The 27809-nt window shown below is 43.4% G+C and overlaps 1 protein-coding gene across 1 annotated transcript in view; it reads left to right on the forward strand.

Annotated features, from left to right (window-relative positions):
• Positions 1–27809, forward strand: part of NTN1 (netrin 1) — a 220033-nt gene that overhangs the window by 102936 nt on the left and 89288 nt on the right. The window contains exons 3-4 of the mRNA XM_030534975.1: positions 2599–2787; positions 27387–27536. Of these exons, the coding sequence (XP_030390835.1) occupies positions 2599–2787; positions 27387–27536 (339 nt within the window). The remainder of the gene's footprint in view (positions 1–2598; positions 2788–27386; positions 27537–27809) is intronic.

Below are 27809 nucleotides of genomic sequence, written 5' to 3' on the forward strand. Positions count from 1 at the left end.
AGCCTCGTTAGTTGCACTTGCACTAATTGTGAATGTATCTGTTGTGCAGGCAAAACCCTACCAGCAGAAATCCCCCCACACCAACAGGTCGCTGTGTTCCTAGCAGGGCAGATACAGCACCCCTTTTAGCAGGTGAGCCCGGCTAAGGAGATAGTCAGAGTATTTGGGTTGAAGTCTCATAGCTGGTTGGTGTTAATGGATTCCAGTGGCTGAGAATATCCTGAAAGATAATCTCAGTGCTGCTCCTAGTGTTAAGAAAGTTTTTTATTTCATGGGGCAGAGCTGCTGCTTTGGGATTGGAGGGGGCTAGTTCAAGCCCCAGCAGGCCTCACAGCATCAGAGAATGAAACAAAATACAGAACAAAAACACAGAAAGCCTTTTCTGCCCTGCTGTTCTAGGCAGAGAGGGTATTTTGCTCCCCAGTAGGGATAGGTTGGTTGCAAGTCAGGAGTAGAACAGCGACTGCTCAGAAAAAATAAAATGGAGCCGCACTGTAATTTTTTAGGCTGAAATTTGATAATTAAGCAAATACCGCAAGTCTTTGTCTTGGGCAAGAAGCATGAGGTAAACAGGAAGGAATGGGATTAAGATGTCTCTGTTCTAAAGGAAGGTGACGAGCAGAGAGCTCTGACACCTTCCCTTTGCAGAACAGAGAGGCCCAGATGTGGGTTTGCATTGCTTCGCTGCATTGTTCAACGCTGTAGGGCAAATAAAAGCAAAGGGAAAAGAAAAACAAGCTATAAAATACTCTGCAAAGCACACAGTTCTTGCAGCTGCCGCTTGACAGCTCTGGGGAATGGCAGGGGAGGGGCTGAGCTTTTGATGTCCTCTTATTAGTTTCCTTTTGTACTGGCCCTTGTTAAAAATAGCCACCATGTTGTCATTAGATTGCATATGGCAGAAAGATCTGGCATCTCCTGGCAGGTTCAATCATGGCGTAACTGTCAACAGAGAGGACTGGTTAGTATTTAACTAGCAATGTCAGGTTGACCCAATCTCTGCAGCAGGCTGAGAACAGCTGGTGTGAAGGAGCAGGAGGTTGCATTGTAATGTTGTGATCTAGACACACAGTAAATGGTGAGGCTACAGAATCCAAACCTTTCTAGAAATATTAAAGGGGAAGATTTGATAGAACTATTTCAGATCCTTAGAATTCACACAAACTGAGCATCTCCTAACTGTACAGCAAGTGTGTGTGGTGGGAAAGGAGAGTTTGCCTCCGACGCTTTAAAAGTGGGATAGAGACTGCGGAGAGGGGAGGCATGTGCTGAACAATTACATACTGGTGAACCGGACTCCACGGGCTCAGGAGATGTCTGTCCGGCTGCATGATGTTCTCTATTTAACACTAGTTAATGCAGTGCCGCTTCAAGAGGAAATCAGAGGGTAGATGATAACAGTTCGCCTGGCTCTCTAATGTTACTCCAGTGAAGCTGACAGTCACAAACGTTTCTGACTGAAAATGGCAGAAGCCTATCAAAGGCAGGCACCACCATTTTAACTAGGCAGGGGCCTCACTCCCAAAGCTCAATTCTGCATCCAAAATTAAAGCACGTTTTGATCCAGGCTCTTCCTTCTGGCCCATCTGACTGACTATAAGAGGGGAGGGCCAAAGGGATCCACTTCCTGCGCTGTTATCCCGTCATGAGGGTGTAACCTCAGAAGGCTGAGATAACCCCTCCGAAGTTGATGTGCTTCCCAAAACTCTCCATGCCCCAGGAATCTCGAATACTCAGCTGTAAATCTCTCAGGGTATGTCTACACTGCAGTTATAAACCTGTAGCTGGCCCATGCCAGCTGAGTCAGGCTTGGGCTAAGGGGCTATTTAATTGTGGTGCAGATGTTCAGGGTTGTTCTGGAGCCCAGAATCTAGGATCCTGCAAGGTGAGAGGGTCACAGCTCGTCCCAAACACCTACACTGCAGTTAAACAGCCCCGTAGCCTGAGCCCCAGAAGCCTGAGTCAGCTGGCACCAACCAGCCGTGGGATTTTAATTGCAGGGTAGACTTACCCTCAGGAGCTGGTTTCTTCAGTGGCCTGCTACCCTTAAGGCTGGGAAAGCAGCCCTTCCCGTGGTATTTTGTCACTTCCACTCCCAGTCTCAGGTGCAAGGGCAAGATTATGAATGTAACAAATTACCATCTTTTTAAATTTAACATGAATGTTGCATTGAGGGCCAACCAGGCTGGGTCCCATTGTTCAAGCTGCTGTATAAACATATGGTTAACATCATTCCCAGCCCCAAGAGGCTTACAATCTAGGCTGTTTAAGTCTGGAGCAACATCACTGACTTGTTTTCACCAGTGTCTGAAAGAAAAATCTGGTCCCTTTGCGTATTTGTAGGGAGTTTCAGATTGATTCTTGTTCATAGAAACCAGATTGACTTGCTAATGTCCAGCTTCCTCCTCCTCCTTAGCCTCTGTGGTAATGGCCAGTAGCCTATGTTTGGCCCATGGCATACTGAGATCCAGTTTCCCCATGATCAGGGGTTGAGTCTGCCAGTAGGAATCAAGGGGATGGGATATGGCTCTGCATTCGTTCATGAGACTCATGTACCACAAGTGGCAACTTTTCTGCTTTTTGTCTCTTTTCCCACAGCTTGTAACTGCAACCTTCATGCCCGGAGATGCCGCTTTAACATGGAGCTTTACAAGCTTTCAGGCCGCAAGAGCGGAGGGGTCTGCCTTAACTGCCGGCACAACACGGCGGGCCGTCATTGCCACTACTGCAAAGAGGGCTACTACCGGGACATGACCAAGCCGATCACCCATAGGAAAGCATGCAAAGGTACACAGAGAAGGAGTGCCTGAGGTGATGTCTGGGATACTGAACAGACTGTTCCCCCCAGTCCTTCCCTTCCTGTCTATCTCCATAGTTGTTTCTGTTGGTAGCCTATTCCCACTCTACCCTCTCAAAGGCCAAACCACAAAAATGCCTCTTCTTTCACCCCCTCACTCCTTTTTCTCCACCTCACCTTATTCATAGATTCATAGACTCTAGGACTGGAAGAGACCTCAAGAGGTCATCGAGTCCAGTCCCCTGCCCTCATGGCAGGACCAAATACTGCCTAGACCATCCCTGATAGACATTTATCTAACCTACTCTTAAATATCTCCGGAGATGGAGATTCCACAACCTCCCTAGGCAATTTATTCCAGTGTATAACTACCCTGACAGTTAGGAACTTTTTCCTAATGTCCAACCTAAATCTCCCTTGCTGCAGTTTAAGCCCATTGCTTCTTGTTCTATCATTAGAGGCTAAGGTGAACAAGTTTTCTCCCTCCTCCTGATGACACCCTTTTAGATACCTGAAAACTGCTATTCCCCACAGCCATACTCACCAGACCTGCCAAGCCCTGGCTATTTAGAAAGAGAGTTTGAAGGTAGCTTTTAAAAGCATCTCTGCTCTGAGGATGAAAGATTTTGCAATGTCTATTTCAAGAAGATATTTTGGGTCATATTTTTAAAGCAATCTTAACCAAACACCAAGCTGTGCCTGCCATGTAGATGGTACAAAGCCACAACCACCTGATGTGCATGGACACAAATTTGACTTGTGCAGATTTAGAGGCTGTTTCTGACAAATGTGACCCATTCAAATCTCACTCATTAGGGGGGAAAAAAGGTTTTTTATTGCACCTGTCATAGCTTAAGAGAGAGACACACACACACTCACATATTCAGTGGGTTTGAGCGCCTATTCATAACACGTGTGACCAGGCAAGCAAAAACAAACAATGAAATGGAAAAGAAAATGCAGCCAAAGGAGAAGAAAAACAAAGGTGTTCACAGATTGCTACGGTTATTCAGATCAGCAAAGGGATTTCTGACATTAAAAACCAAAGCTCCGGTCCCCCACCTCCCACACCTTCTCACAGGTGTGCATACCAGCAAACAGTGAGCTCCATTCAACAGTCTTAGCATCGGGGTGGACAAAGGTCAGATCCATATATCCATATATCTGGCATACACACAACATGGGCTGCAAGCATTAGGGAGAGAAAGGAAAAGAGAACATTTAATCCATGTACCAACAGCTTTGTTCCTCTGGACAAAATAATAATAAAAAAGGAAGCAGGGGGATCTATTACAGCTCAGAGGACCAGGCAATAATCATTTAAATTTTCTGATGTGATGTTTTAATTTTGCGTTTCGTTGGAAATGAAACTTCCATAGGTGATTTGGGCTCGAGCCAGAACTCTAGGGGTTCCTTCAGAGCATAGGAGGATCTGTTGGGTTAGCCCCTAAATTCTAGTACTCTGGAATTCCACAGACATTGTGTCGTCATTTGATCTGGGCCTGTTCAAATGCCCTTTAATTGATTTTTCAAACCATTTTTATTTGGCGATATTGAGACAGGCACCTGCTGCGGAATGGGAAGGCAGCTGTCCCTTTGTGTACATATGAGCAGAGGCAATGGGTGAGGGTGACTTAGGTTACAGTGAGGAACAGTTAGCCTTGGGGAGATGCTCCCTTAAGAGTTCATGGTTAAAGGAGGCAGGGAGTGGGTGGAGAATGGACATGTCTGAGGATACATGGGCTTAGGTTGGATTCTGACCCTGCACATGAGGTGCTTAGCAATGCTGTCTACTTTTTAGGCTATGGGCCTTGTACTAGCCAGGTGTAGGTGGTGGCTGCACATTAGCACTCCCACTATCATTGGGTTGGGGTCCCCAGCACCACAAGTCCTGCTCAGCCCTTTCTAAATTGTGGGTATACAGGGTAAGGAAGGATCAAACCATGAAAATCAGGCCTGGTTTCAACTCTCAGCCAAGCTGGTGGGAGGAAGATGAATTGCATGCCTGAGATGCCCTGTTCAGAAAACAAAGATACCCAACAGGCAATAGGTAGTTTGTAGGGCTGACTTGAAAATGAATTTCTTTTCCACAGGAAAATTTTGTCTTTTCATGGAAAAAGTGGGAAAACGGTGACTGAAAACTGAAATTTTTTGGCCAAAAATGGCAAGTTTTGGCTGAAAAGTCTTGGGTTTTCATTTTTTCAATTAAAACTCCAAATTTTCTATGGAAAACAGACCTTTTTGTTAGGTTGATGGCTTTGTTTACCTTTTATGTAAAACGTACTTTCATTATCTCTGCCTGATGACCAGGCTGGTTAGACTACCAAACACACATCTCTTTGTCTAGGGCAGACTGGGCTTATACATTGCTTGCCAAATACATTTTAAGAACATAATTCTAGCCCATGTCCATAATTCCTCGTACACACCCCATACATACATCAAGAAGTAATATTAATAATCAGTGAATTATTAGTTTTCCAGTGATGTATTACATGCCACTTTGAGTATATATCATGACAACAGTGTGTTAGGTGCAGTGAGTGTATCAGTCCTAGCAAGAGTTGCTAACACAGAACAGTGAACCACCAATAGGACCCCGGTGTCACACTCTCTTCACCACTCATTTTTCCACACAACCTAAATACCTGCTTCTAGTAGGATTCAGATATTGACCCATCAGCCTGGCCTGGTCACTTTCAAGCTACTCCAGTGGTCCCTCTAATTTTCCTGAAATAGACATAATTCTCTTTAATCCCTGGTACGTTGGAGCAGCTGGCTCTGGGATTTTTACCAAAAGAGTGGTGTTTGGGGGTTACTATGGAAAACCTGACAATAGGCAGCAGCAAAGTCCTGCAAATTTGATGTTTACAGTATGATTGCCTGGTACTAGCTGGTGACATGGGCTTCCTCCTGAAATACCCAGTGATTTGCTCACATGCTTCTGATTATGTCACAATGATGATTCTGCTCCTGTTTGTTTACTTTTGGGAGCATTTCATTGATATCCGCTAATGCTGACACCACTGCAAACTCCATGTCTAATTTACTTTTATTTTCAACACAGGCTTGTCATTTTTTGTCAGTTACTGGATCTCAAAGGAATGCAAGCTTGTCTCTGGAAGCCGAGATTGTTGCCTTTTTAACTTGTTCTTTTTTTTTCAGATGGAACATAAAACTTTTTTTATTGCCTCTGGAAGAAACCGGATAAAAATTTCCAAAGTATCTAGATCTCAATGGAACATAGGTTCCTAACTGACTTAGCTGCTTTCCCCCATGGTGGATATTATGCCCAGTGCTCAGTCCAAAGCACTAAAGTTTTAGTGAATGGAAAGGAGCTATTTTGGCTTGGCTTTACCAGGGCCAAGTCTCCTGGCTGCATGTGATGGAAGGAGAATGCACCCTTCTGATCTAAGGGGGTTTTCCCAGTGCACCAAATCCAGCTGTCACAATGTAAGGGTCTAAATCCAATGCTGCTTCCAGTGAAGTCAGTGGACATTTTGCCATCGACTTTGGTGATAGCAGGATTGGATTCCATTATGCAGGGAATGGGCTGCTCTTGTGAGCCCAGCTGCGTGGAAGGAAAGACTTTTGATGTAGCATCAGCTCAGGATCATTTCACTACAGTCAGCCAAATGGCAGTTTACACCAATGCTCCTCCCCCTCCCCATCCTTCAAGCTCTGGAGTCCCTTAAATTTGGCCCAATAGGTTGCCTCCATTGTGCCTTTCAGTAGTGGACAGAGTCCATGTGCTGGGTTTTGCTGGCTGCTGTTGATACCCTGATATTAGTGTTCTAGGGGAATGAGCAGGTGGTTCTTTACTGCTGACTATTCCTTCTCACAACGAATATTTGGTTGGGCATAGGATAGAATAGCATGAAAACAACCTTATCTTTTTATCTCCCAGAGGTGTCCCCCTCCCCGAAGCTCACTGATGGAGCAGTTTTTCATTGCCACTGATGTACCTATTCTCCATGCCTGTCAAGCCAGCATCTTCCACAGGCACAAAAGGTGCAATTCATCCCTGTAAAAAGAGACACCACAATTCCCATGCAACACCCCCATGGTGGTCCATACACCAGATGCTATCTCTTGGCATAAAAATGAAGTTCCACCTGAGGGAGGCAGTATGGTCTTGTGGTTAAAGCCCATTGTTAAGCTTAAGGAGATCCTAGTTCTAGTTCTGCCAGTGACTCGGTGTCTTTTTGGACAGTGACTTAATCCCTCTATTCCTCAGTTTTCCCATGAGAATAATGCTTACTCACCTTTGTAAAACACTTTGCAATCCTAATTAATTCTACTAAATTCACTTTGCAATGAATTTATCTTGATGTGGCTTGTTCTTGAATAGCTCCTGCTCTTGAATTAGAGATCAACAAATCTGAATACTTCTCCCCACCCTCTATAGTTTATAACAAAACCCCGGCTATTGGAGCTAATAGATACAAAGGTACGTAATAAATATGCTAATGATTGATAAGTCCCTGACTCTCCAGCTATTCAGCACAATTTCACAGTAGTTGGAATGGTTTATTGTTGGTATAATCTATTGTCCTATACAAACGCAGATGAAATGAAGTTTCCTGCAAAATGGGGAATTCCTTTGAACCATCATATTCCTGAGCTCTTTACAATACAGAGGCTTTTCGTTTTCCACTGTTGTTCTTTATGAACTTTGGCTCTATTATAAAATATTTTTTTAAAATGGTAAAATAATTGTTAAAAAAGAGCTATCATCTAACAATTTCAGCCATTTCTCCATTGATAACAATATTAATGTATCATCTCACCAAACCATCTGTTGATGGGCTTGGCTCCCCCAGAATCTCATGTGGATGAATGCATTTAAAATTAAGAAATTAACCATCCTATTGCATCTGCCATCAGCCTTACAAATGACTCACGTTTCATTTCACAGAGCAGATAATGTTTCTTTATAAGACTTGATTCTTTCAACCATTGCAATGCTCCATTCACATTTTACGTTTAACACGTTTAATGAAATACCAGTGTCTTGTGAAAATAAAATTGATAGAGAACTGTCAAGCCAGCATGCAGCATACTTAATCATTCTTGCAAGTATATTTTGCCTGATGTGAACTTATAACACGTGTTTGATAAAGGATCTGCTGGATATGTTTGTATGTAATAATTCAACTTCATTAATTCAACCTAACAGATACATTTAGCTAAATTGCTTTTCCTCGTATGTGTGTTATTCCTCTTTCACTCCATACTATAACAACATTGCATTTCTTGATTTATTTTATATCTAATGGCAAGGTAAAAGAGACTGCTGGATGAACAAAATTGTGTTCTCTAAAGGGACACTTTCATATACCCAGTTGGGTTCTCAGAAATGGTTTTTTACAAAATGGGCTTTACCAAAGAGTTTTTAGAAATGTCTGCATGGTGGTTTTTAAAAAAAAAAAATTAATTATTTAATTAATTGATTAAAACATTTTTTTAAAAAGCCATAAATAGGTCCCTTGTTTTGTTTTGGTTCCCAACATTGCACATTGGGCAAGTGTATGAAGATCAAATTGTGAATGAGCTGTAAACAGGAAGTAAAAATGACCGAGGTAGTTCTTCTGTTCAGACTAAGTGAAGCTTTTGTTAAGGGGGAGGGTAGCGGTGAACAAAGAGCATAATGAAAATGCATTCTTTTAAAAAAAAAATTCAGTTTTAATAATCCACCGGGGTCCTGGAAACCCAGGTAAGGAAATGTGTGTTTGTTTGGGACTTGTAAGGATGACTTAACGTGACAGTGGCCTGTTAAAGAGTTATGCTCTTATGTTCATGTTGATTTACTGTACATTTGCTTCCTTCCTGTTATCTTCTTACAAAGAAAGATTTCAATGAATGGAGAGGCTGCTTCCCAGACCGATGCAACAGCCAGCACATGGCATGAAGGCACATGGAAAACTTTTTTACTAGACTGGCAGGCTGCTCAGCCAGACATTGCAATTTGGCTGCAAACCACGTGCAAGGGAACTGGAGCCAGAGTGAGAAGGGATATTGCATGAAGTGGCAGTGTTGGGATTATGCCAGGCTCTCCAAGGCAGAGCCTGGAAGCAAAAGGAACAGCCCCATTACTTCTGATGGTGGGTGGTCAGACAAAATGAGAGAAGCAAGTGGGTCAGGAAGGGGCCTTCATGTCTTTCAGGCTTAGAGGTCAGACTGCATGAATGAGCCTGGTGTCTCTTGCTGATCCAAAGCTCATTGAAATCAGTAGGAGTCTTTCTGCTGATTCCAGTGAGCTTTGGATCAGCCCTAAATGAATATGATGCTCTTATATTCTAGCAGCTGAACTAGGAGCTGGGTTCCTTTCTGCATCATGTCAGTTTATCCCAATAGGCTTGACACTGTGTGAAAAACAGTTGGGCAAAAACCTATACAAATATCTTCTTAAAACATTTGTGTTCCAGCCTCTCCCTGACCTCAGTGGAAGCAGGATCAAGCCTTAAACCATGGCATCAAAACTGGTCGTTCCTCCGAAATAAAGCTCCGTGCTTCCTTTGATTTACTTCCCCCCAACCCACCCACACCTCTCAGTGATGTTGCAAGTGAAATTCCACATCTCCAGCCTATGTAAACCCATTCCGTCATAAGCTATTAGAAGTAGAGTAGATTCCATTAGCTCTTTTGATTAAATTCAGTCCTGATATTTGCCAGACTATCGGTCCTAATGTAATTATATTGAAACAGAACCTGTAGGGTTTTATAGCATTTCCATGAAACAGTCCTGCACTTTGAGGAGAAAGGATTTACATGCTTTTGATGAAAAGATGACAAGTGATATGAACCATGAATGCACTTGTGCTAAAGTTGCCAATGTAAACCTATTGCAGAGGGGTGAGATTTGGCATAGGTAGGAGAAACGGCTAGATCGCCTAATGCAAGATTAAAAATTTCATTAAGAAAACGAATCTTCCCCCTCCAACTTGCAATTTCAGCTCAGTATCAACACAGAGTCTCAGCAGAATTATAAATCTTCACTGAAGGATTATGACCCACCCTGCGTAAAAAGTTTGACCCTATCCTTCCTGAATTTACTGCCTTTCACTCATCCAGACACAATATGGAAGTTTCCCTTTTGGAGACAGATTGGGCCAACTGTCACGTAGTTTCTGTGATTGCTGCGTGTACTCCCACCTGTGTGTGTGTGAAGAGCCTCCAGTTTTGTATCTGCACACACAGTTTGGTATCTGTGCATGTGACGATTTCTCCAGGTTGCACACACGCATGCTGCTAATGGTAATACGTCTGCTAATGGAGGCACTGGCAGACACTGCAGGTGAAGTGAAAGAGGCCACTTGAAACTTGTTCTCCAGCATGTTATTGATTGCTGAGTTAGCCACCAGGCCTGGATCCCAGTAACTTTGCTCAGTGCCAGCTTCATGAAAATGGGGACTGAAGGGTCCTTGAGATCAAGAGGGAACCACCTAATGGCAACTAACCATGCTTCCTTTAAGAAAAGCCTTGTGCTGTCATTTGGTTAAATAACAGGGTAATTCCATCCTAACTCCTGCTCGGTATCAGGAAATAGAGTGCAGGCAGGAACACCACCTAAGGGGCCTTTCAGACATTAAAGGGGCAGCATCTTTGACACTCTTGGGCTCTGAGCAGCCTGGTCGGAAGAGGGAGAGGGCCCCATAGTCCCACCAAATGCCCAGAGCTAGCTCCGCTGTTTCACTTTGGCCCTTTCCTCATAACATCAGTGGGAGTTTTGCTCATTGGGACCATTCCTGGCTTTGTCGCGGGTCTTCTGAGTAAGCTTGCGCAAGTCTCTGTGCCTCAGTTTCCCCATCTGTAACATGGTGGTAATGATACGGAGCTCCTTTGTTGTTGTTGTTGTTGTTGTTATAAAATGACTGGAAATATGAAATGAGGGAGAAGGTGAGTATGAAACGGATAACAAGGCAAATAAATTAAAGGAAAGAGAAGAGAAAACAAGACACAGCAGAGGACTTTGTTGAAAGTTGTGCTAAGTGTTAAGATTCTGTTCTGATCCTGCACCACTCTTTTGCATGGGCTATCGGTACAATGCTTTTATTTCACAACTTAAAGGGAGAATCTCCCAGGTTTTTTTCTCGCTTTCCTCTACAAAGACATTTGCCACCGCCAGAAGTAGGATGCGAGATGTGATGGACCAATGATCCGATGGGAACATCTGTGTTCCTAAACTCTGTTCCCAACTGTCTCATGTTTTAGAGTCAGATTTACCTCCTTTCCACCCAACTGGGTGCTTAGTGCTGGTTAAACTCCAGAAGAAGGCTCAGATCGCAGGGTCAATAAGGAAATGCGCACAAGTGACTGGATAGGTATCTTATGCTTATCAAATCACAGGAACATCAGGAGTGACAGACTGAAACACACCACAGGTCCATCTAATCCAGTGCCCTGTCTTCAACAGTAGCCACTACCAGCTGATTTGGAGGAAGGTTCAAGGAAACCCAGAGTGGACAATTGTGGAATAACATGTCCACAGTTAAAGTCCCTCCTAATCCTCATTCAGAGGATGCCCTGAAGCAGGAATGTTTATTTCCCCCTTCCAGAACACTTGGCCTGATTTTTTATTCAGTAGTTTGTTTTGCTTTTTGAATCCTTACTGTTATAACTCTGAATACTGTTGTTAGCCCTATAAATGTCTAGTCCTTTCTTGAATCCTGAGAAGCTCTTAGCCTTGATGATATATTGTGGCAACGAGTTCCCCTGGACTATTGTTCACTGTGTGATGAAGAATTTCCTTTTATCGATTTTTAATTTGCCGCCTTTCAATGTCATGGAATGTCCCCTTGTTGCAGTACTTTGAGAAATGATGAATGGAATTGCTGGACCTATCTTCTGTGTGCCATTAAGTATTTTGTATATCTTATGTCCCCTCTTACATCTCCTATTTAAAGTAAACAATCCAAGTCTTTGCAATCAATATCTGAGGTTTTTCCATGACTCATCATTCTAATTGCCTCCTTTCTTCCATTTTCTTTCTGAGATGGGGTGACCAGAACAAAGAGGAGTTCCCTAGGTGAGAGCTAACCACTTATTTATATAATGGCATCATAATATTTCTGTATTATGCTCTATCCCTTTCCTTATTCATCCAAACATTTTGTTTACTTTTTGGACTGCAGCTTCACACTGACCAGAGGTTTCCATGTAGAAGTTCACACTGATGCCCAGGTCTTTTCCCAGAGTTGTTACATTAACCTAGAGCTAAGTAAGATGGTTTAAATTATTTGTTCAAAGGTGCATCACATCAACCAACATTGAATTCCATCAGATATCATGCTGCCTACTCACCTAGCTTGGCTACATCCCTTGGGAGTTCCTCACAAACTTCTCCATTCTTAACTAACCTCCATAATTCCGTGTCACCTGCAATCTTTTTGCATCTGGAAAACTGGGCAAGAAATCACCCATTGCTAGTCATCTGTCTTTTATGATTGCAAGTCACTGACCTCAAAATGTTACATCGTGAAACTGAACCTAGAGACAATACTTGGATATGCTGAAGAAATTGCTTCTATCTTACTGGCAGCTACTTGCACAGCTCTGGTTCTGATGCCTTTCATTGTCAGAACTTTCACCATGCTTTGGCCTCAGCAGGTTGAGGAAGAGGGACAAATTCTGTCCTTAGATGCATGCTTGGAGATCTCATTTCCTTTGGAGGGAGTCACCCTGTGTGTCTGAAGCAGAATTGGGCCCAAAAGAGTCACCCTTCGTTATAAAAGCTCCCCCTTTTTCTTTTCCCTTCCTTCTTAAAGCTGGATCTGAGTCATAGAATATTAAGGTTGGAAGGGACCTCAGGAGGTCATCTAGTCCAACCCCCTGCTCAAAGCAGGACCAATCCCCAGACAGATTTTTACCCCTGATATTAAGTGAAGAGATGAGCCCAGTCCTCAGTGTTTGGATCTGGTGCCTGTTCAGGACAACTTCTGATGAGTACTCCCAAGAACTCCTGTTACTACATTCAGCTGACCCAAAACTTCCCGAGCGTTGCTCTATATCAAGGCTTGGAAGGATTAGATTGTTATCAATAAATGTCAGTAAACATTGATTTGAACCATACATATACCAACAAACAAAAACTATTCCCATTGATAATCATCAAAATTTACAGATAAGGAAAGTAAGAAAAATGCTACTTGAGAACTTATTAGCATTTGATTGAGGGATATTTACTTTGCGTATTTTGATATGCGATATTGACACTTTGTGTTGTAACTTTAATTTTTCGAATCTCAGCATCTACTGCTCTTGTATAATTATTATCTGCCCCCATAATTTCACATACCTGTGAAAACTTAAATAGATTAAAAAATTAAACGTGCTTCTCAATCAACATTGCTATTATCCATTGAAATTATCCAAAAATAAAAAATTGGATTCTGCCAGGCCTAGCTACACCTTCCCTGAGATTCACCAGGGCATGCGTTTATTTTATCTAATCTAGTTAAATGTTTATACCACCCTCATTACTGCAGTGTCTATGTCTGGGCATTCCAGTTCCATGTGACCAAGTAGGTTGTTTAGTTTTTGATAGGGTTACAAACATTTAGCACTAGGTCATAGTTTTATTTACAAACATTGTCATCAGAAAAACAAATTCGGTGAAGCTGAATTACAGAAGTGCCAGACCATCACATTGAAGGTTTCCTTATACAACAATATAACTCCTATAAGTTGTATATAGTCATTGTCTAAAACATTACTGCAAGTTCTATTGTGAAATGAACTCTCTCTTTGGGAGGGTTGTTCCACTGGCTAACTATTTGGCCTTGGGCAGATCGCTTCACCTTAGTTCCGTGTCTGTAAAATGGGGATCATTTTATGCCCCTTTGGTAAAGCACTTTGAGAGCCTCAGATGAAAGTACTAAGTATGATTGCGCTTTAAAGTTATTTTTAACCAATTGAGAAGATATTGGTCCCAGTTCAACCAAACACTTAAAGCCCATATCTGTTCATCACAGCACTTAATTTGCATAACTTCAAATGTACTTACTTTAATGGGACTTAAGCACTTGCTTAAAGTTAAGCAGGTGCTTATATGCTATGCTGAATAGCGATGATTTGCTGAATCGGGGACAGTGAAGTATTTCTATTGCTTGGCACTGTTACCTAGAGGTTTCTAATACTTTCAAGCCAGATGGGACCCCATGAGAAAACCTCAGTCTTGTTGTCCCCTTGGTGCATGTGCTCTCATTCTAATGAAATATAATCCACCTGTATCATTAGCAAGGAACAAAAGTGAATACTGGAAACCACACGAGGCCCTTTTCTCTTCACAACCAACAGCGACCCACCATCTCCACTCAAGTGTATGGCTGTGTTGAAAGGTGTGTGTTTGAGATCTGCTCCCCAGGATTGCTAGGAACCATAGACACCATTTCGTACTTTTAATCTTGTTTAGCTAAAGCTTTCAGTATTTTCTTTCTTCACTGAACACTAATCCTCCCTATCTCTTACCCTGTAGGTGTCCCTGTGTCAGTGCTTGTTCTCCGTTCCTGCTCCTCTCTGACTTCCTCCTCTCCCTGACCTCAGTTCAGGACAACATAGTTAAATGCTATTCTGAATTGGAGCCAGTACGTTCAGAAAATGCCATGCATATAGGGCGAGCAGAATGGCAGAGACCAGGGCTTTGCAAAAGCCATCTCCCCTTGAAGGAACATGAGCTGGGTGATGTTCTTTGCCACGCACACTGAAGACTGAAGGCATCTGCCTCTTGCACCAGTTCCCTGCTGCTGCAGAACCTTAAACGCCAGATTCTCCCCAGTTGGCCCCGTAATTCATTAAAAAAAAAAAAAAAAAAAAAAAAAAGCATATCTATGCTTGGGTAATACACCTGCTAATAACATCACAGTGAAGTCACATTGGTGCCAGAAATCATTTCAGCTGCAGATGGCTTAAGTCTTAAGGGAACCAGTGATTTCACATATTGCTCCCCCTCAGCCTCCATCCCGGTATAATTTTATTTTCTTTCAACCCTTTTAACTCTTCAGATGAGATGACTCTTTCTGGAACTCTGGCTTTGTCAGATTTCACCCTGTGCAGGCCTGAAGCTCTGAGGTTTTATTTCTTTATGAGGGAGAGAGAGTACACGGTGATGAGTTAATTTCTAAACTATGGTATTGTTCCAGAAGACCTTGCCATATTTAAAACCGTCTTTCCACAGTGTTCTTCAGCAACACTTCCCTTTCTTCTGGGACATCTTCTCTTGAACATTCAGAAATTTCTGAGACTGTCTTACATCCCTGGTGTCAAATTTAAAACAGATAGAGCTTATGGGAGGGGAAGGACCAGGAACAAGATGGGGCCTTTGACATCCCTTCAAAAAGGCTGAGAAGACATCTGGACATAAACAAGACGGTATCTCACTGGAACAATGTCTGACCTCCGGTGCAACTCCTAGAATGTTGCTCCAACATGTCCGGTCGACTTCCCTAGTGAAATCTCTGAAGTCAGAGTGTGCCCAGTTACATCAGAAGTATTCCCAGACCCTCTGCTTTTTGATCATATCTCAGCCTAGCAGCAAGGCACATGTGTTTGAGTGTCCTGCCTGCTGGAGTGCAGAGAGGCTGCTCTTCCACAGATGCTCTCTCTGTAATAACATCGGCATTTGGCTTTCAGGAATGAGCTTGTTTCATTCAACAAAATAAAATCTGCAGGATGCATAACAACAATCACATGACCACAGCCATGGTGGAGAAGAAATCCAGAGGAAGCTGCTTTGCACTGACTAAAAATAACCTTTACTTGGCATTTTTGGGGGGGGAACGAAGGACCAGGGGTGGGTAGCCAGGATTGAGGAACACGGACCTGAACAATTACAGAGCTAACACAAAACTAATATTCTGCATCCAAAGCACCTCAAAAAGGAACAAAGACTGCGCTGGAAACGGGGGAAAATCCTGGCCCCACTGCAGTCAATGAGAGATTTGCAATTAACTTCAGTAGGACCAGCCTTTCATCCTATGTATGTAAGAAGAGATTTTCAGTGTTGCCTAAGGGCTTTGGGAGCACACATCTCTGACTTTATATGGGCCTTGTGCTCCTCATTCCCCTGAGCACCTTCAAAAACTCTGCCCCATAATCATGAAAATAAAGGGAAATCTATTTTAAATATTGTAACAGGGTCAGGCCAGATGGCTATAGGAGAGTGTTAGAAGGCAGATATATTAGTTCCAGATTAAGTAGATCCCTTTTCCCTGGGTCAGGTAACAGGAGCAGTTCCAGAACAAGCAGGAACTTGCTGGAACCAACTAAGGCGGGCAGGCTAATTAGGACACCTGGAGCCAATTAAGAAGACACTGCTAGAATCACTTAGGACAGGCTGGCTAATTGGGGCACCTGAGTTAAAAAGGACCCCACTTCAGTTTGTAGCATGCATGCAGGGAGCTGGGAGCAAGAGGTACTAGGAGCTGAGAGTGAGAAGGTATATTACTGCAGGACTGAGGAGTACAAGCATTATCAGATACCAGGAGAAAGGTCCTGTGGTGAGGATAAAGAAGATGTTGGGAGGAGGCCATGGGGAAGTAGCCCAGGGAATTGTAGCTGTTGCAAAGCTGTACCAAGAGGCACTCTAGACAGCTGCAGTCCACAAGACCCTGGGCTGGAACCCGGAGTAGAGGGTGGACCTGGGTTCCCTCCAAACCTCTCAACTCCTGATCAGACACAGAAGGAATTCACTTGGACTGTGGCTTCTACCAGAGAGGAAGGTCTCTGAGCTGTTTCCTGACCCACATAGTGAATCTCTGAGGTGAGCAAATCTGTCAATAAGCACAGGACCCATCAAGACAGAGGAGAAACTTTGTCACAATATATAATTAAAATATGTATTTAAATATATTTTAAGTTGGCCTCTCAAATCTGTATTTAAGCTTCTAAATAAAAGTGACCTGATTTTTTTTTTTTTTTTTTTTTTTTTTTTTTAAGCATGCTTGGCACATGCACATCCAACAGACTGTGATAGGCATTGTGGATTGTTGGCACTTCAGAAACTCAGGTCATTCTTAATTTGGTGCTTAAAAATAGATTTAGCAGCCAAACTTCTGGCACCCACATTTGAAAATTGTGGCCTTTTATATTTAATTCTTTCATCAAGAACACATTACAAAATGAAATGTTAAAGGCATGTTCTGGCCCAGATTTCCAGAAATGACTAGTGATTTAGGTGTAGACATATTGGAGAACCAACTTGAAAGACCATAAAGGAGACCAGATTTTCACAAAATGCTGAGCACCTGCCTCTGAAAATCAGTTCTCCCTCAGGTTTCAAGCTGGGCACCTCGAATCACTAGTCACTTTGAAAACCTGGCACTTCATGCATATCTAGGAAAAAAGGAAAGAAAAATAAAACAAGTAGAGCTAGGTGAGAAATGGTTTTCCTGTCCCGTGAAACACTGAGAGATTGAAAAAAATTCCCATTCCAAATCAGGATGAAAAGTTGAAATCCTCAAATATTTGCAAACAAAAAATGCTTCAGGCCAATCAAAACCTTTCATCATTTTGATTTTTGACCATTAATTTTTTTTACTATAATTAGTTTAAATTTCAAACTAGAAAACCAGAATTTTTTGTTGTGCGTTTGTTGAAACGAAATGTTTTGAGAAGTTTGAAACTATTGCCAAAATGTTCATGAGCTGAAAAATTGGTCCAAACTGACCCTTGTCCATGAACTGTTTCAGTTTCAACAATCCGTCACTTTCTCATGAAAAATGTTTTGTCAGAAAATTCCCAACAAGCTCTAGAAATGAGTTAAGTAGTGGGTCTGATCAGAACATTTCTGCAGGCCTGCTTCCCTTTCGCTCCAGTATTGCAGGAGCTCCCTGCTCTCCACAGTCTGCCTTGTGCTATTGCCAGAGTTTTCTCATCCTCTGTGCTTAGCAAGTACACTTTGATCGATAAGCCCAAGAGTGAAGTGCTGTGTAGGTAACAGCCAGCAACAGAATGCGAGCACTAGGTCATGTCTACACTACAGCCGTACAGGTAAGTTGCTGCAGCTGTGCTACTGTAGCAAGATAGGGCATGTCTTCATTACTGCACTGCATTGGCACTGCTGCATCAATACAGCTGCAACAGTGTAGCGCATGTGGTGAAGACACACTGTAACTACTCCACCTCAACAAGAGGCCAAAGCTATGTTGGCGGGAGAGCGACTTCCACTGACATAGTGCAGTGGAGACACTGCTTTAAGTCGGTGTAACTTGCATCGCTTCGGATGCTGTATTTTCACACCCCTGAGTGACGTAAGTTACATTGACTTTAGCGGTAATATAGACAAGCCCTTAGTATAGATGCTCCGTAGATTGACGGAAGGTTTTTTTCCATCTATTTAGGTAATCCATGTCTCTGAGAGGTGGTAGCTGGGTTGATAGAAAAAAATTTCCATTGACCTAGCCATATCTACACCAGAGGTTTGGTCAACCTAACTGTCACCCAGGGTGCAAAATTTTTCACCAGCTTGAGTGATGTAGTTAGGGCAATCTAATTTTTAAGTGTGGAGCAGGCCGTAGAGATCAGCACAAAATGAAGATTTTTTTTTTCAGCTTTTCATTACTGAAAATGTCAGTATTACGGAGATTATTGCTGCCGGGTTGTTGGGTGTGGGAACTTTAATATGATGATCATTGCTTATAGGTAGTTGTGCATGGGCTTTGTTTGCAAGCTCCCTAATAATTGTCCCATTGTTCGCATCTCCAAAGCCAGTCCACACCAGGAGTGACCAAAGACTGGATTTTTTATAGTTGTTCAAAGCCTTATTCTGGATTAATCAAACTTCTTGCTCCATGGGGGCTTTGTGGAACCTCCCTGGTGTCATGTCACAGAGAAGATGCCCAGTAGAAGGACTGAGTTATGAGGTGAGAAATATAAGGCCACTAACGATGCTGCCCTGAGCTCTAGTTCCATAAACAGGAAATTAGGACATTGATGCACAGCACAGTAGCAGGAACACTTTGAAGTGGAAAGGAGCTATTTGATTTTACCTGATAGGGAAGTGAGTTAGTATTTCTGTTCGCTAGAAACCTCGGCATCTCCTAAGGGATGCGAAGAGGAACCCAGGTGATAACGCACTAAACTCAAGGAAATAAATATTCATTTGCAGGAGTAATGTAGCTGAATGCTTCTGCTAAAATGATCAGCAGTAAATTAGCTAACAAAGTTGGTAGTTAAATAGTCATCATGAGTGTTTAGAGTCAACACACTGAAGCTGCTGTGACTTCTGCTGTAGCCTCCCCTCCCAGTGAACAGATCTGGTTGGAGAGGAATGTGGCTAGGGTTGCCAAGGGATGTGACGGATTGGTGCATTCCCATGAGCAGCCAGCTTCCACGGAGTTCTCTCCACAGCATAATCCGCCTTTGCTGGAAACCCTAAGGGAGGGCTGTCTGCTTTCCCTAATTGTGAATCAACCTGACAGTGCAAGAGTCCAGCTAGGGTATTATAGATCATATCTCTTTGCACCATCTTGAGTGTGGCTATGTCCAAAGTGAAACTGTGTGGATGTCTGATGTGGGTGAAATGTCTCTGAATCTCCAAATAATGTGACACTCTCCTGTTCTGGGATTTTACTGAAAACCTAAAAGCCAAAAGCAATTCACCAAATCATTTGCCAAGGTTTAGAATCTTCTGGAAAATGGGTGGCTGAATTTTGAGGCTGGGGTCAAGTTTCAGATGAACATCTACCTTACTATGGCTTTTGGTGGAAATCATGCAGAGTTCAGTGGTTTCATGGACCTTCAGTCCCAAGCCAGGTGAATTTAGTAGAATCAGGCTTTACTGGTATGTGAGTTACTAAATATGATATATCAGATGGACTGGACCCAATATCTCAATTCTTCTGTCGTTCCAGATAAAGCTCATGGGAAACCAAATTTTTTGTTCCGTGGGGTAGTCTGACATTTCAAAATTTGTTTTCATTCTGAATCAGAACAAAGTCAAAATTTCCCACAAAACAAACATCTAGAAAAATTGACTTCAACAGTACTTAAGCACATATGTAAAGTTAAGCATATGCTTAAGTGGTTTCCTGAAAAGGGATACTTTCCTGAATTGGGTCCTTACTTACTAACCACTGCAAAGGAATAGATATTTCTCTGGGCTTAGTTCAGTATTTGTATTGACATTTTACTGCTCACCACAAAGCACAGAATGCTCACTCGAAACCCTGGGTTTTAAGTCTGAAACTGGAAGGTCTGAAAGCTATGATGTTATCATTGCAGATATGGTGCAACATGAAGAAATCCAAACACTTACCAGGAAATTAAGTTGTCTTTTATCCAATGAAATGGGCTTTGTATTGTTCTTAGCACATTGCAAAGGAACAAGTTCCTTTAAAACAGGAAGATGCAATTCTTAAAAAATGTGAAGTCCTTTCAGTCTCCCACCCTTGGGTGAACTGAATACCTTCTCAAAAATGTCACACTTGACAAGAGATAATCCTGGAAATTTGTCCTCCTGTTATCTTTCAACACATATGCGTTTGGAGATTAGCGGCTGAGAATACCTGTGACAAAAATTCAGGAATGGAAAAATATTTGCATTTTTGTAATGGCTGCTTGGTGACCTGCCACAAGCCAGACAGATCCTAACAAGTTCTAAAACTTTTCAAGAGAATAGCTCTCTTTCTTTCTCACTCTCTCATTCACAGCCCTGAGCTTTGCTTTGAGGTTTTTTATTCGAAAGCCTGAAAACTCCATTCTAATCTCAGCTGAAGCATAAAAACAAAACAGTGCCTATAATCAGTCAGACCAGTGGTCTGTCTAAATACAGAATCATGTCTATAGCAGTGGCCACTATTGGATCAGAGGAAGATATAAAACCTCACAACAGACAATTTTGCAATAACCCATGCCCATGGGGGAAATTTCTTCCAGTCTCCAGGCAATTAGTAGTTGGCTTGTGTCCTGAAACAGGAGGTTTATATGTCCCAAGTATATATTTTAATCCTAGCTATTGCAACTGCAGATGTTCTTAATCTAATCCTGCTGTTGGGCCTTTGCCATAATGTCTTGTAGCAGTGAGTTTCACAAGTTAATTATGTGCAGCGCAAAAGAAGCATTTTGTTTTATTTAAAATATGTTGCCTTTTAATTTCATTCTTGGATTTTGATTGACCTTCTGTGTTCTGTATATTATTTGGCATTCCTCAATAGTGTTTTTATTCATCTTCTCACTAAACAATCCTAATCTTTTCAAACTCTCCTTGTGTGGAAACCTTTCTATGCCTTTTATTGATTTGGTTGGCTGCCTCTATTCCTGTTTTTTTTAGATGAACACAGTATTCCAGGTAGGACATTCCATTGATTTATATGATAGCATGATGATATTATTCATTGTTATTCACTGTCCCTTTTGTAATACTACCTAATATTTTGTTTGCTTTTCTGACCTCCACTATGCATCAGCCAGATGTTTTTCACTGAACAGTCCTCAGTGACTCCTAGATCTTTTTCCTGTGTGGTTATGCTTAATTTAGAACCCTTCAGCATGTGTGAATAGTTCACTGTGTTCTTCCCAATAATGCATTTGCTTTCGCATTGAGTTTCATCTGTCATTATGTTGCACATTCACCTAGCTTGGTGATTAGGCCTCTTGGAGGTTCTTCACAGTCATCTCTAGTCTTGACTGACCAAAATAAATTTGAGTCATATACAAACTTTGCGATCTCCCTTCTCACCCAGCTCACTAATAAATACAATACAAGCACCACAAAACCTTGTAGACTGAAGCACCTCATTGTTAATTTCTTTCCATGTTGAAAAGTGACCATGCAATCCTACAGTTTTCTGTCTCTTAGCCAGTTTTTAAACTATCACAGAATTTTATTCCTCACTCAATGACTCTTTGGTGTCCTTAGTAGGTAGTTAATAATAACAGCAGACTCTTGTGAGGGACTTTGTCAAAAACTGTTTGAAATCCCAAATAAATAATCTTGACTAGTTCTCCTTTTCCCACTATTTTGTTGACTCCCTCAAGGAATTCAAATGGATTGGAGGGGTATAGTTCTCCTTTATCAAAGTCACTCTGGTTTGTCCCTGTCATGTGATGCTCATCTTGGTGTCACACAATTCTGTTTTTAACAGTTGTTTTAAGCAGTTTACCAGTACAGACATAAGACCAACCTCTCTTTAGTTTCCAGCATCACCTCTGCTGAGTTTTTGAAAGATATGGATAGCATCAGGTATACTCATGTCCTGCACCATATCAGATTTTAATGAGAGATTGCATCTTTTATCTAGTAGCTCAGCCACTTCATTCTTAAATTCGTTCTGCTTCTTGGACATACGCCATCCAGTCCTGACGACTTGTTACTGTTTAAATTATCCATTTGTTTCCACATCTTGGTTTTGTTTTTGTTTTTTGATACCAAAGCCTCTGGCAGTGCCCTGACTTTATTACCTTCAGAAAGTAGACCTGGGATAAGCATTTCCTCAACATCCTCTGCAGTGAAGACTGACCAAGTTTTGTCTGATCTAGGTCAGTGTAAAACCCTCAGAGTTTTATGTGGTTTCCACCTGTCAGCATGGGCCCACTTAGAACTCAGGACCCAGAGTCACTCTTCAACTTGGCCCAAGTTTGGTGAAAGATTCACACTCTTCCAGGAAACCTAGTTTTCTGCTTAGTTATTAACATCTTTGCACAACTCTGCATATTCTCAGACTGGACTGAGCAATCTCCTCTTCCCTCTGCCCTATGTATCTCTGTGGGATATTCTGCAGTCTGTTGGTATCTGGGTTGTCCATGGAAATTCTATGCATGGAATGACTGCAGAATCTGCAGAGTGGGTCCTATATAACCAGTGAGGACCAAATGTAAGGATTTTGCCCTAATAATGTCCCCCACTTCTTTTCAATCTCATGCTACAAATCAGAAAAGTTTTGGGAGCCACTTAATAAAGGGAGTTCTGAAATCCATTCAGGATTTGCCCTCCCATTCAGGAGGTCACAGAAGCCAGGCTGAGACTCCATGCTGAAGAGAATCAGTGGGGCCCTCTTGATAGGGCCCATAAGGAGTCCAGGGTTCATTCCAGGCTCACTAACCTTCTGTGAGACCTTGGGCAAATCCCTGCCTCTGTCTGTGCCTGTGTTGTGCTCACATCCCAAATGAAGATAATTCTACTGATCTTCCTTTGTAAAGTGCTTATAGGAGCAAAGTATAATTAATGCTGAAGGAGACCTAGGGGTGAAAGTAGACAACCAGTTAGACATAAGTTGATTGTATGGAGTGTTGTTGTAGCTATGCTGGTCCCAGGATTTTAGAGAGACAAGATGGGTGAGGTAATATCTTTTGTTGGACCAACTTCTGTTTAGAAAGAGAGACAACCTTACCTCATGCACCTTATCTCTCTAATGAGTTTACTGTGTGATATGGCTGTAAAAATGACAAAATCAGATTTGGACAGGATACGCAAAAGTATCATATCATGGGAGAGGGAGGCTGCTATTTATTTATATGGTGCCCACAAAGTCCTGCCTATACAGACAGACCCCCTCTCCTGTAAGGTTCCTACCTTTCAGGCCTGATTCTGTGAGTCTTACTAATCATGAAAGCAATCTTTATTCACTGAAGCCATCCTATTGCAGTCAACGGAGGCCTTCCTGTGGATAAGGATTACTCATAGGATGGAGGGCTTGCGGGCTCCTGCCCTATATGAACAATACATGGGGAAGAGGCAACATGCATCACAAGGCTTTTTGTCTGCCACTCAGAACCCTTGTCTGATTTGCCTTACTGCATTTAACCCTTGCCTGGCTACTCTTTGTTCTGAATCCTGTCCTGTCAGCTAGTCTTTGATCTTTAACCCTTTCCTGACTGTATTTCTTTCAACCCTTCCCCAATTCCCTGTGTATTGTTTTCCTTTGTAACCTTTTACAGTTTTAAACTATATCTTATTGCTGCTAACCCTTCCCTGATTTCTGATTAGCTTGCTCCTGATACCCTTCCTCACACTGCTCTCTCCCCAGAGGAGACCGCCTGTCTCTTTTGATTTTAAGTCTGGACTGTCAAAAAATTTCCATCAAAACTGTCTTTTGATGGAAAATTGGACTTTGATTAAACTAAATGTTTCACCAAAAGTGCCTGCTTTCTGTGGAAAAATTTTGACTTCAAGTTAAACCCACCCCAAATCAGAAGAAAACTTGCAGTTTTAAATTTTTTGATTAAAATTTCAATTTCTGTCACTTTTCTGCAGGAAACTCTCCTCCCTCTCTCTTTTCCCAACCAGATCTGTGAGAGGCCAGTGGGAAGGTGGCAGGTTACCCATCCTCCCAGCTGCCTCCCTGAGAGATTTTCTCCTCTGCCTCATGCTGTCACAAGTCCTTCAAGTGAGCAGGGACATGAATACAGGGAAGGTGGAGGGCGCATCTTCATCCATCCCAAATTTCAAGTAGAGGGGTACACCTTTCCCCCCCAAACTCTCAACCATGTAGACATGGAAGTGGGGAAAAGGCATTGGGTGGAAGGGAGGACAATGGTGCAGCCTGCTGCACTCCCCTCTCCAACCTGAACCGCCCCTTGACAGCCGAAGAGCAGTTCAGCAGTTCCTGTCTGTTGGCTCTGTCCACAGCTGGGCAACAGGGGAAGAGATGAGGCAGCTGCCCTTCTGCAGGCTGCCCACTTGCCCCTCCCAGAACTCCAGGGGGAAAGATGGGGGGGGAGGGGAAAGAGGAAACTGGAGAGGGGGAGAGAGACTCCAGGGCAGAATATGGAAGCCAGAGTGGTGGAGGGGGAGTTTGATGGCAGGGAAAAGAGTGGGAATGGAAGGAATTTGAGGGGGAAGGAGAGAGCCAGATGGGTGAAGGGAGGTGGAATTTGAGGGAGGGGAGGGGAAGTCAGAGGAGAGCTGTGGCATGGGGAATTTGAGCAAGAAAAAAGAAGACAGAGGGGGGCAAGAGGGAATTTGAGGGGCGTGTGCCAGTGGAGGGGCAGGGGGATCTTGTGAGGAGAGTTGGAGGGCAGCAGGAATTAAGGTCTGTAGAGTCAACTTTGTGCCCCACTCTTCTCCCCAACCCAAATTTTGGGCCCAAATGACTCCCCAACCTGTTACTAAAATTGAGAGGAGCAGTTCAGAGAAGATTTGCTTTGATGGTGTTAGGACACAGGGCCGCCCAGAGTGGGGAGCAAGTGAGGCAATTTGCCCTGGGCCCCGCAGGCGCCCCCACGAGAGTTTTTCAGGGCCCTTGGAGAGGGGTCCTTCACTTGCTCCAGGGGCCCCTGAAAACTCTCACAGAGCCCGGGCCCTCAGAGCTTCTTCCGCTCCAGGTCTTTGGCCACAATTTGGCAGCAGGGGGTCCTTTCACTCTGGGACCTACCACCGAAGTGCCCTGAAGACCCGCGGCAGGGGGTCCTTCCACCCCGACACCTGCCACCAAAGTGGCGGGTCTTCGGTGGCAATTCGGTGGCTGGGGGCCCCCCACCACTGAAGACCTCAGGCCCCCTGAATCCTCTGGGGAGCCCTGTTAGGACAGGCTGGGGAAGTTCCAGTGCCAGTGTAGGGGTGAGGGGTCTGTGGCCACCACCTTCTTCTATTTGCCATGGCAGCTGGGGGCATTTCCAGGCTGCCACAGTCAGAGTATTCTGGGGGACAGCCCCTCTCTGTGCTCTAGGGAGTGAGCCCTCCCTCTGGGACACTGTGCTCCATTCTGTACCTCATCCCAGGCAAGCCTGCCATACAGAGAAGGTCTAAGAGAGGAACAACAATATGTAGTGGGACGGAGGGACTGACCCCAGTAAAGCTGAGGCATTGACTATGTAAAGTGTGGTTAAGAGGTGACCGGCATGTATGTGTATGGGGAGGGAGGTCTGGATAACAGTCTAGGTTTCTCAGAGATGTTGTTGCAGTCAAGGATGAGCCTGAATACACACAAACGAAGCACAGAAAATGGGGCCTCGGCAATGCGTTCAATGAGACGAGTGGCATCGGGATAAACTGGTGGGAATCACGAGATTCCGTGGAGCGAAGCTGGATGCACAGAATGATCACTGGCTGTACAAAGGGGGGTCCATAGTGCAGATTGGAGTATAAAATGTCCCAGAGAGACATGGTCTCCCCTTGATGGGGTAAAGGAATCCAGACTGCCACAATGGGGAATGGAGATGCACAAGAGGACCTACTGGCTGGGCCCTCTCAAGAGTCCATGATTAGCACCAGTGGGAGTTACATGCTCAAACTGATGCTAACAGGCTGGAGTCCTCCGGTGGAATTCAGCTGAACCACACGCTCCCCTTCCCATGCCCATTCAGCTCTGCTGGCCTTTGGGCATAGGCAGCAGGACCAGCCATTGCCCTGCCCTCACCCAAACCCTCTGGATGCTAGCACCAATGGGGACACTCAGAGGGAGAGGGGTTTGCACTTCTTAGAGGGATTGTGAATGAACTCTGCAGGAGAATGCTAGAGGAGGAAAGGAAGGCTTCTCGCATCTTCCTCATCTCTGCCCATCTCGGTGGGGAAGGCCACAATCTGGCCCTAAGTGTGTAGCATATGAAAAACAGGGATGTTAATGAGCCTCTGTGCCTGTATTCATGAAGTGTTTTGATAGTTTCAGTCCCTGATGCTTTTTACAAACAGCTGCACAGTAAGTGACCTTGTGGGAAATTAATGTAGTGTCATTTCAAGTGCAGATTTTGCATCTCCTTTCGTGCCCTTCACATCTGCACTAAAACCTCCATCCACCTGAAATGGAACAGTGGGACATGCCACCAAGCGGGTACCCCAGGCTGGGAAAAAAAGACAAGGGCATTTCATTCCTGCGCCCACAGTACCAGCTGCAGGGGATGCTGCTCAGCAGAGAAAGGGTAAAAGGAAAAGTAAGAAAGTGAAAGGGAAAGTAAGAAAAGTAGGTTCTTACATGAGAGGTGAAATGAATTCAGACCCTTTCTGAAATCAAATGGTTTCCAGCTAAAATCTCTTGCAGCCAGCAGGTGTGAAACTGCTCCCTGAATTTGTTTTCCTCTCTTAATGAACTGGCCAATAACATGCATTATGTGACTTTACCATCACCAGCTGGCACTGGGTCCTGAATCCCCATGTTTATCTGCCTCTCCCTCTCCTGGCACTCCCAGCCATGGAATGAACACTCCAAACTCAAAAACTCCTAGAAATAATCAATTGCAACATCATAAGGTGGATGTCATCACAGCAATGCTCTAAAAGACCCTGTGCTACCTTGGCTGCTCAGGTCTGGAGGCAGATAAAGCCTATCCACTATCCACTTGGTTTGATGTAACTAGGTGTGTGTTTTGCCTTCAAAATGTGTTTGGCCTGAGCCATGTCCTCAGCAATTGGATTGTGGGCTTGTTCATCCCCTTGTGGTTTCTGACTTGCATAGTGACTGTTTAAATCCACCTCTATAAATTGCCACCTTCGTTTCAGGTTGACAAGATTGCTGGCTACAGACATGCAGTAGCGTTAGATTGGACGGATAGCTGTGGAAACCTTGTGGCAATCACTGCTACTTCTACCTAGTCCTACAGCTCTACTGTAACACGGTCTCATACTATAGGTGGCGCTCTTTGATATTGTTGCTAGATGACATTGTACATTTTTCCCCTCCCCCACCTCTGACCCTTTTGTTGTGTGTTCCCCCCACAGCATGCGATTGCCATCCCGTGGGTGCAGCTGGCAAAACCTGTAATCAAACCACAGGTCAATGTCCCTGTAAAGATGGTGTGACTGGCATCACGTGCAATCGATGTGCCAAAGGCTACCAGCAAAGCCGATCTCCCATTGCCCCTTGCATAAGTACGTGGACCACTCTTTTTGAAGTCTGTAGCATAATGGAATTAACCTTTTAAAAATAACAGCGACTCAGCCACTGAGATCTGAATGAGCCGAATGGTTACTAACACCAGATTTTATATGCTCAATTACCAGTGTTAAATTGAAAACACATTTGTGAACTCCTAGTTGGACAGATTGCATGTACTGTGTGCATATATGCCATAGATATATGCACAGATTACATGCATCTCATTTGCCACACTGGTTAGTTTATGTGAGTGCAATTTAAAACCC

The sequence above is a fragment of the Gopherus evgoodei genome, chromosome 15 (assembly GCF_007399415.2).
Source record: "Gopherus evgoodei ecotype Sinaloan lineage chromosome 15, rGopEvg1_v1.p, whole genome shotgun sequence".
Lineage (NCBI taxonomy): Eukaryota > Metazoa > Chordata > Testudines > Testudinidae > Gopherus > Gopherus evgoodei.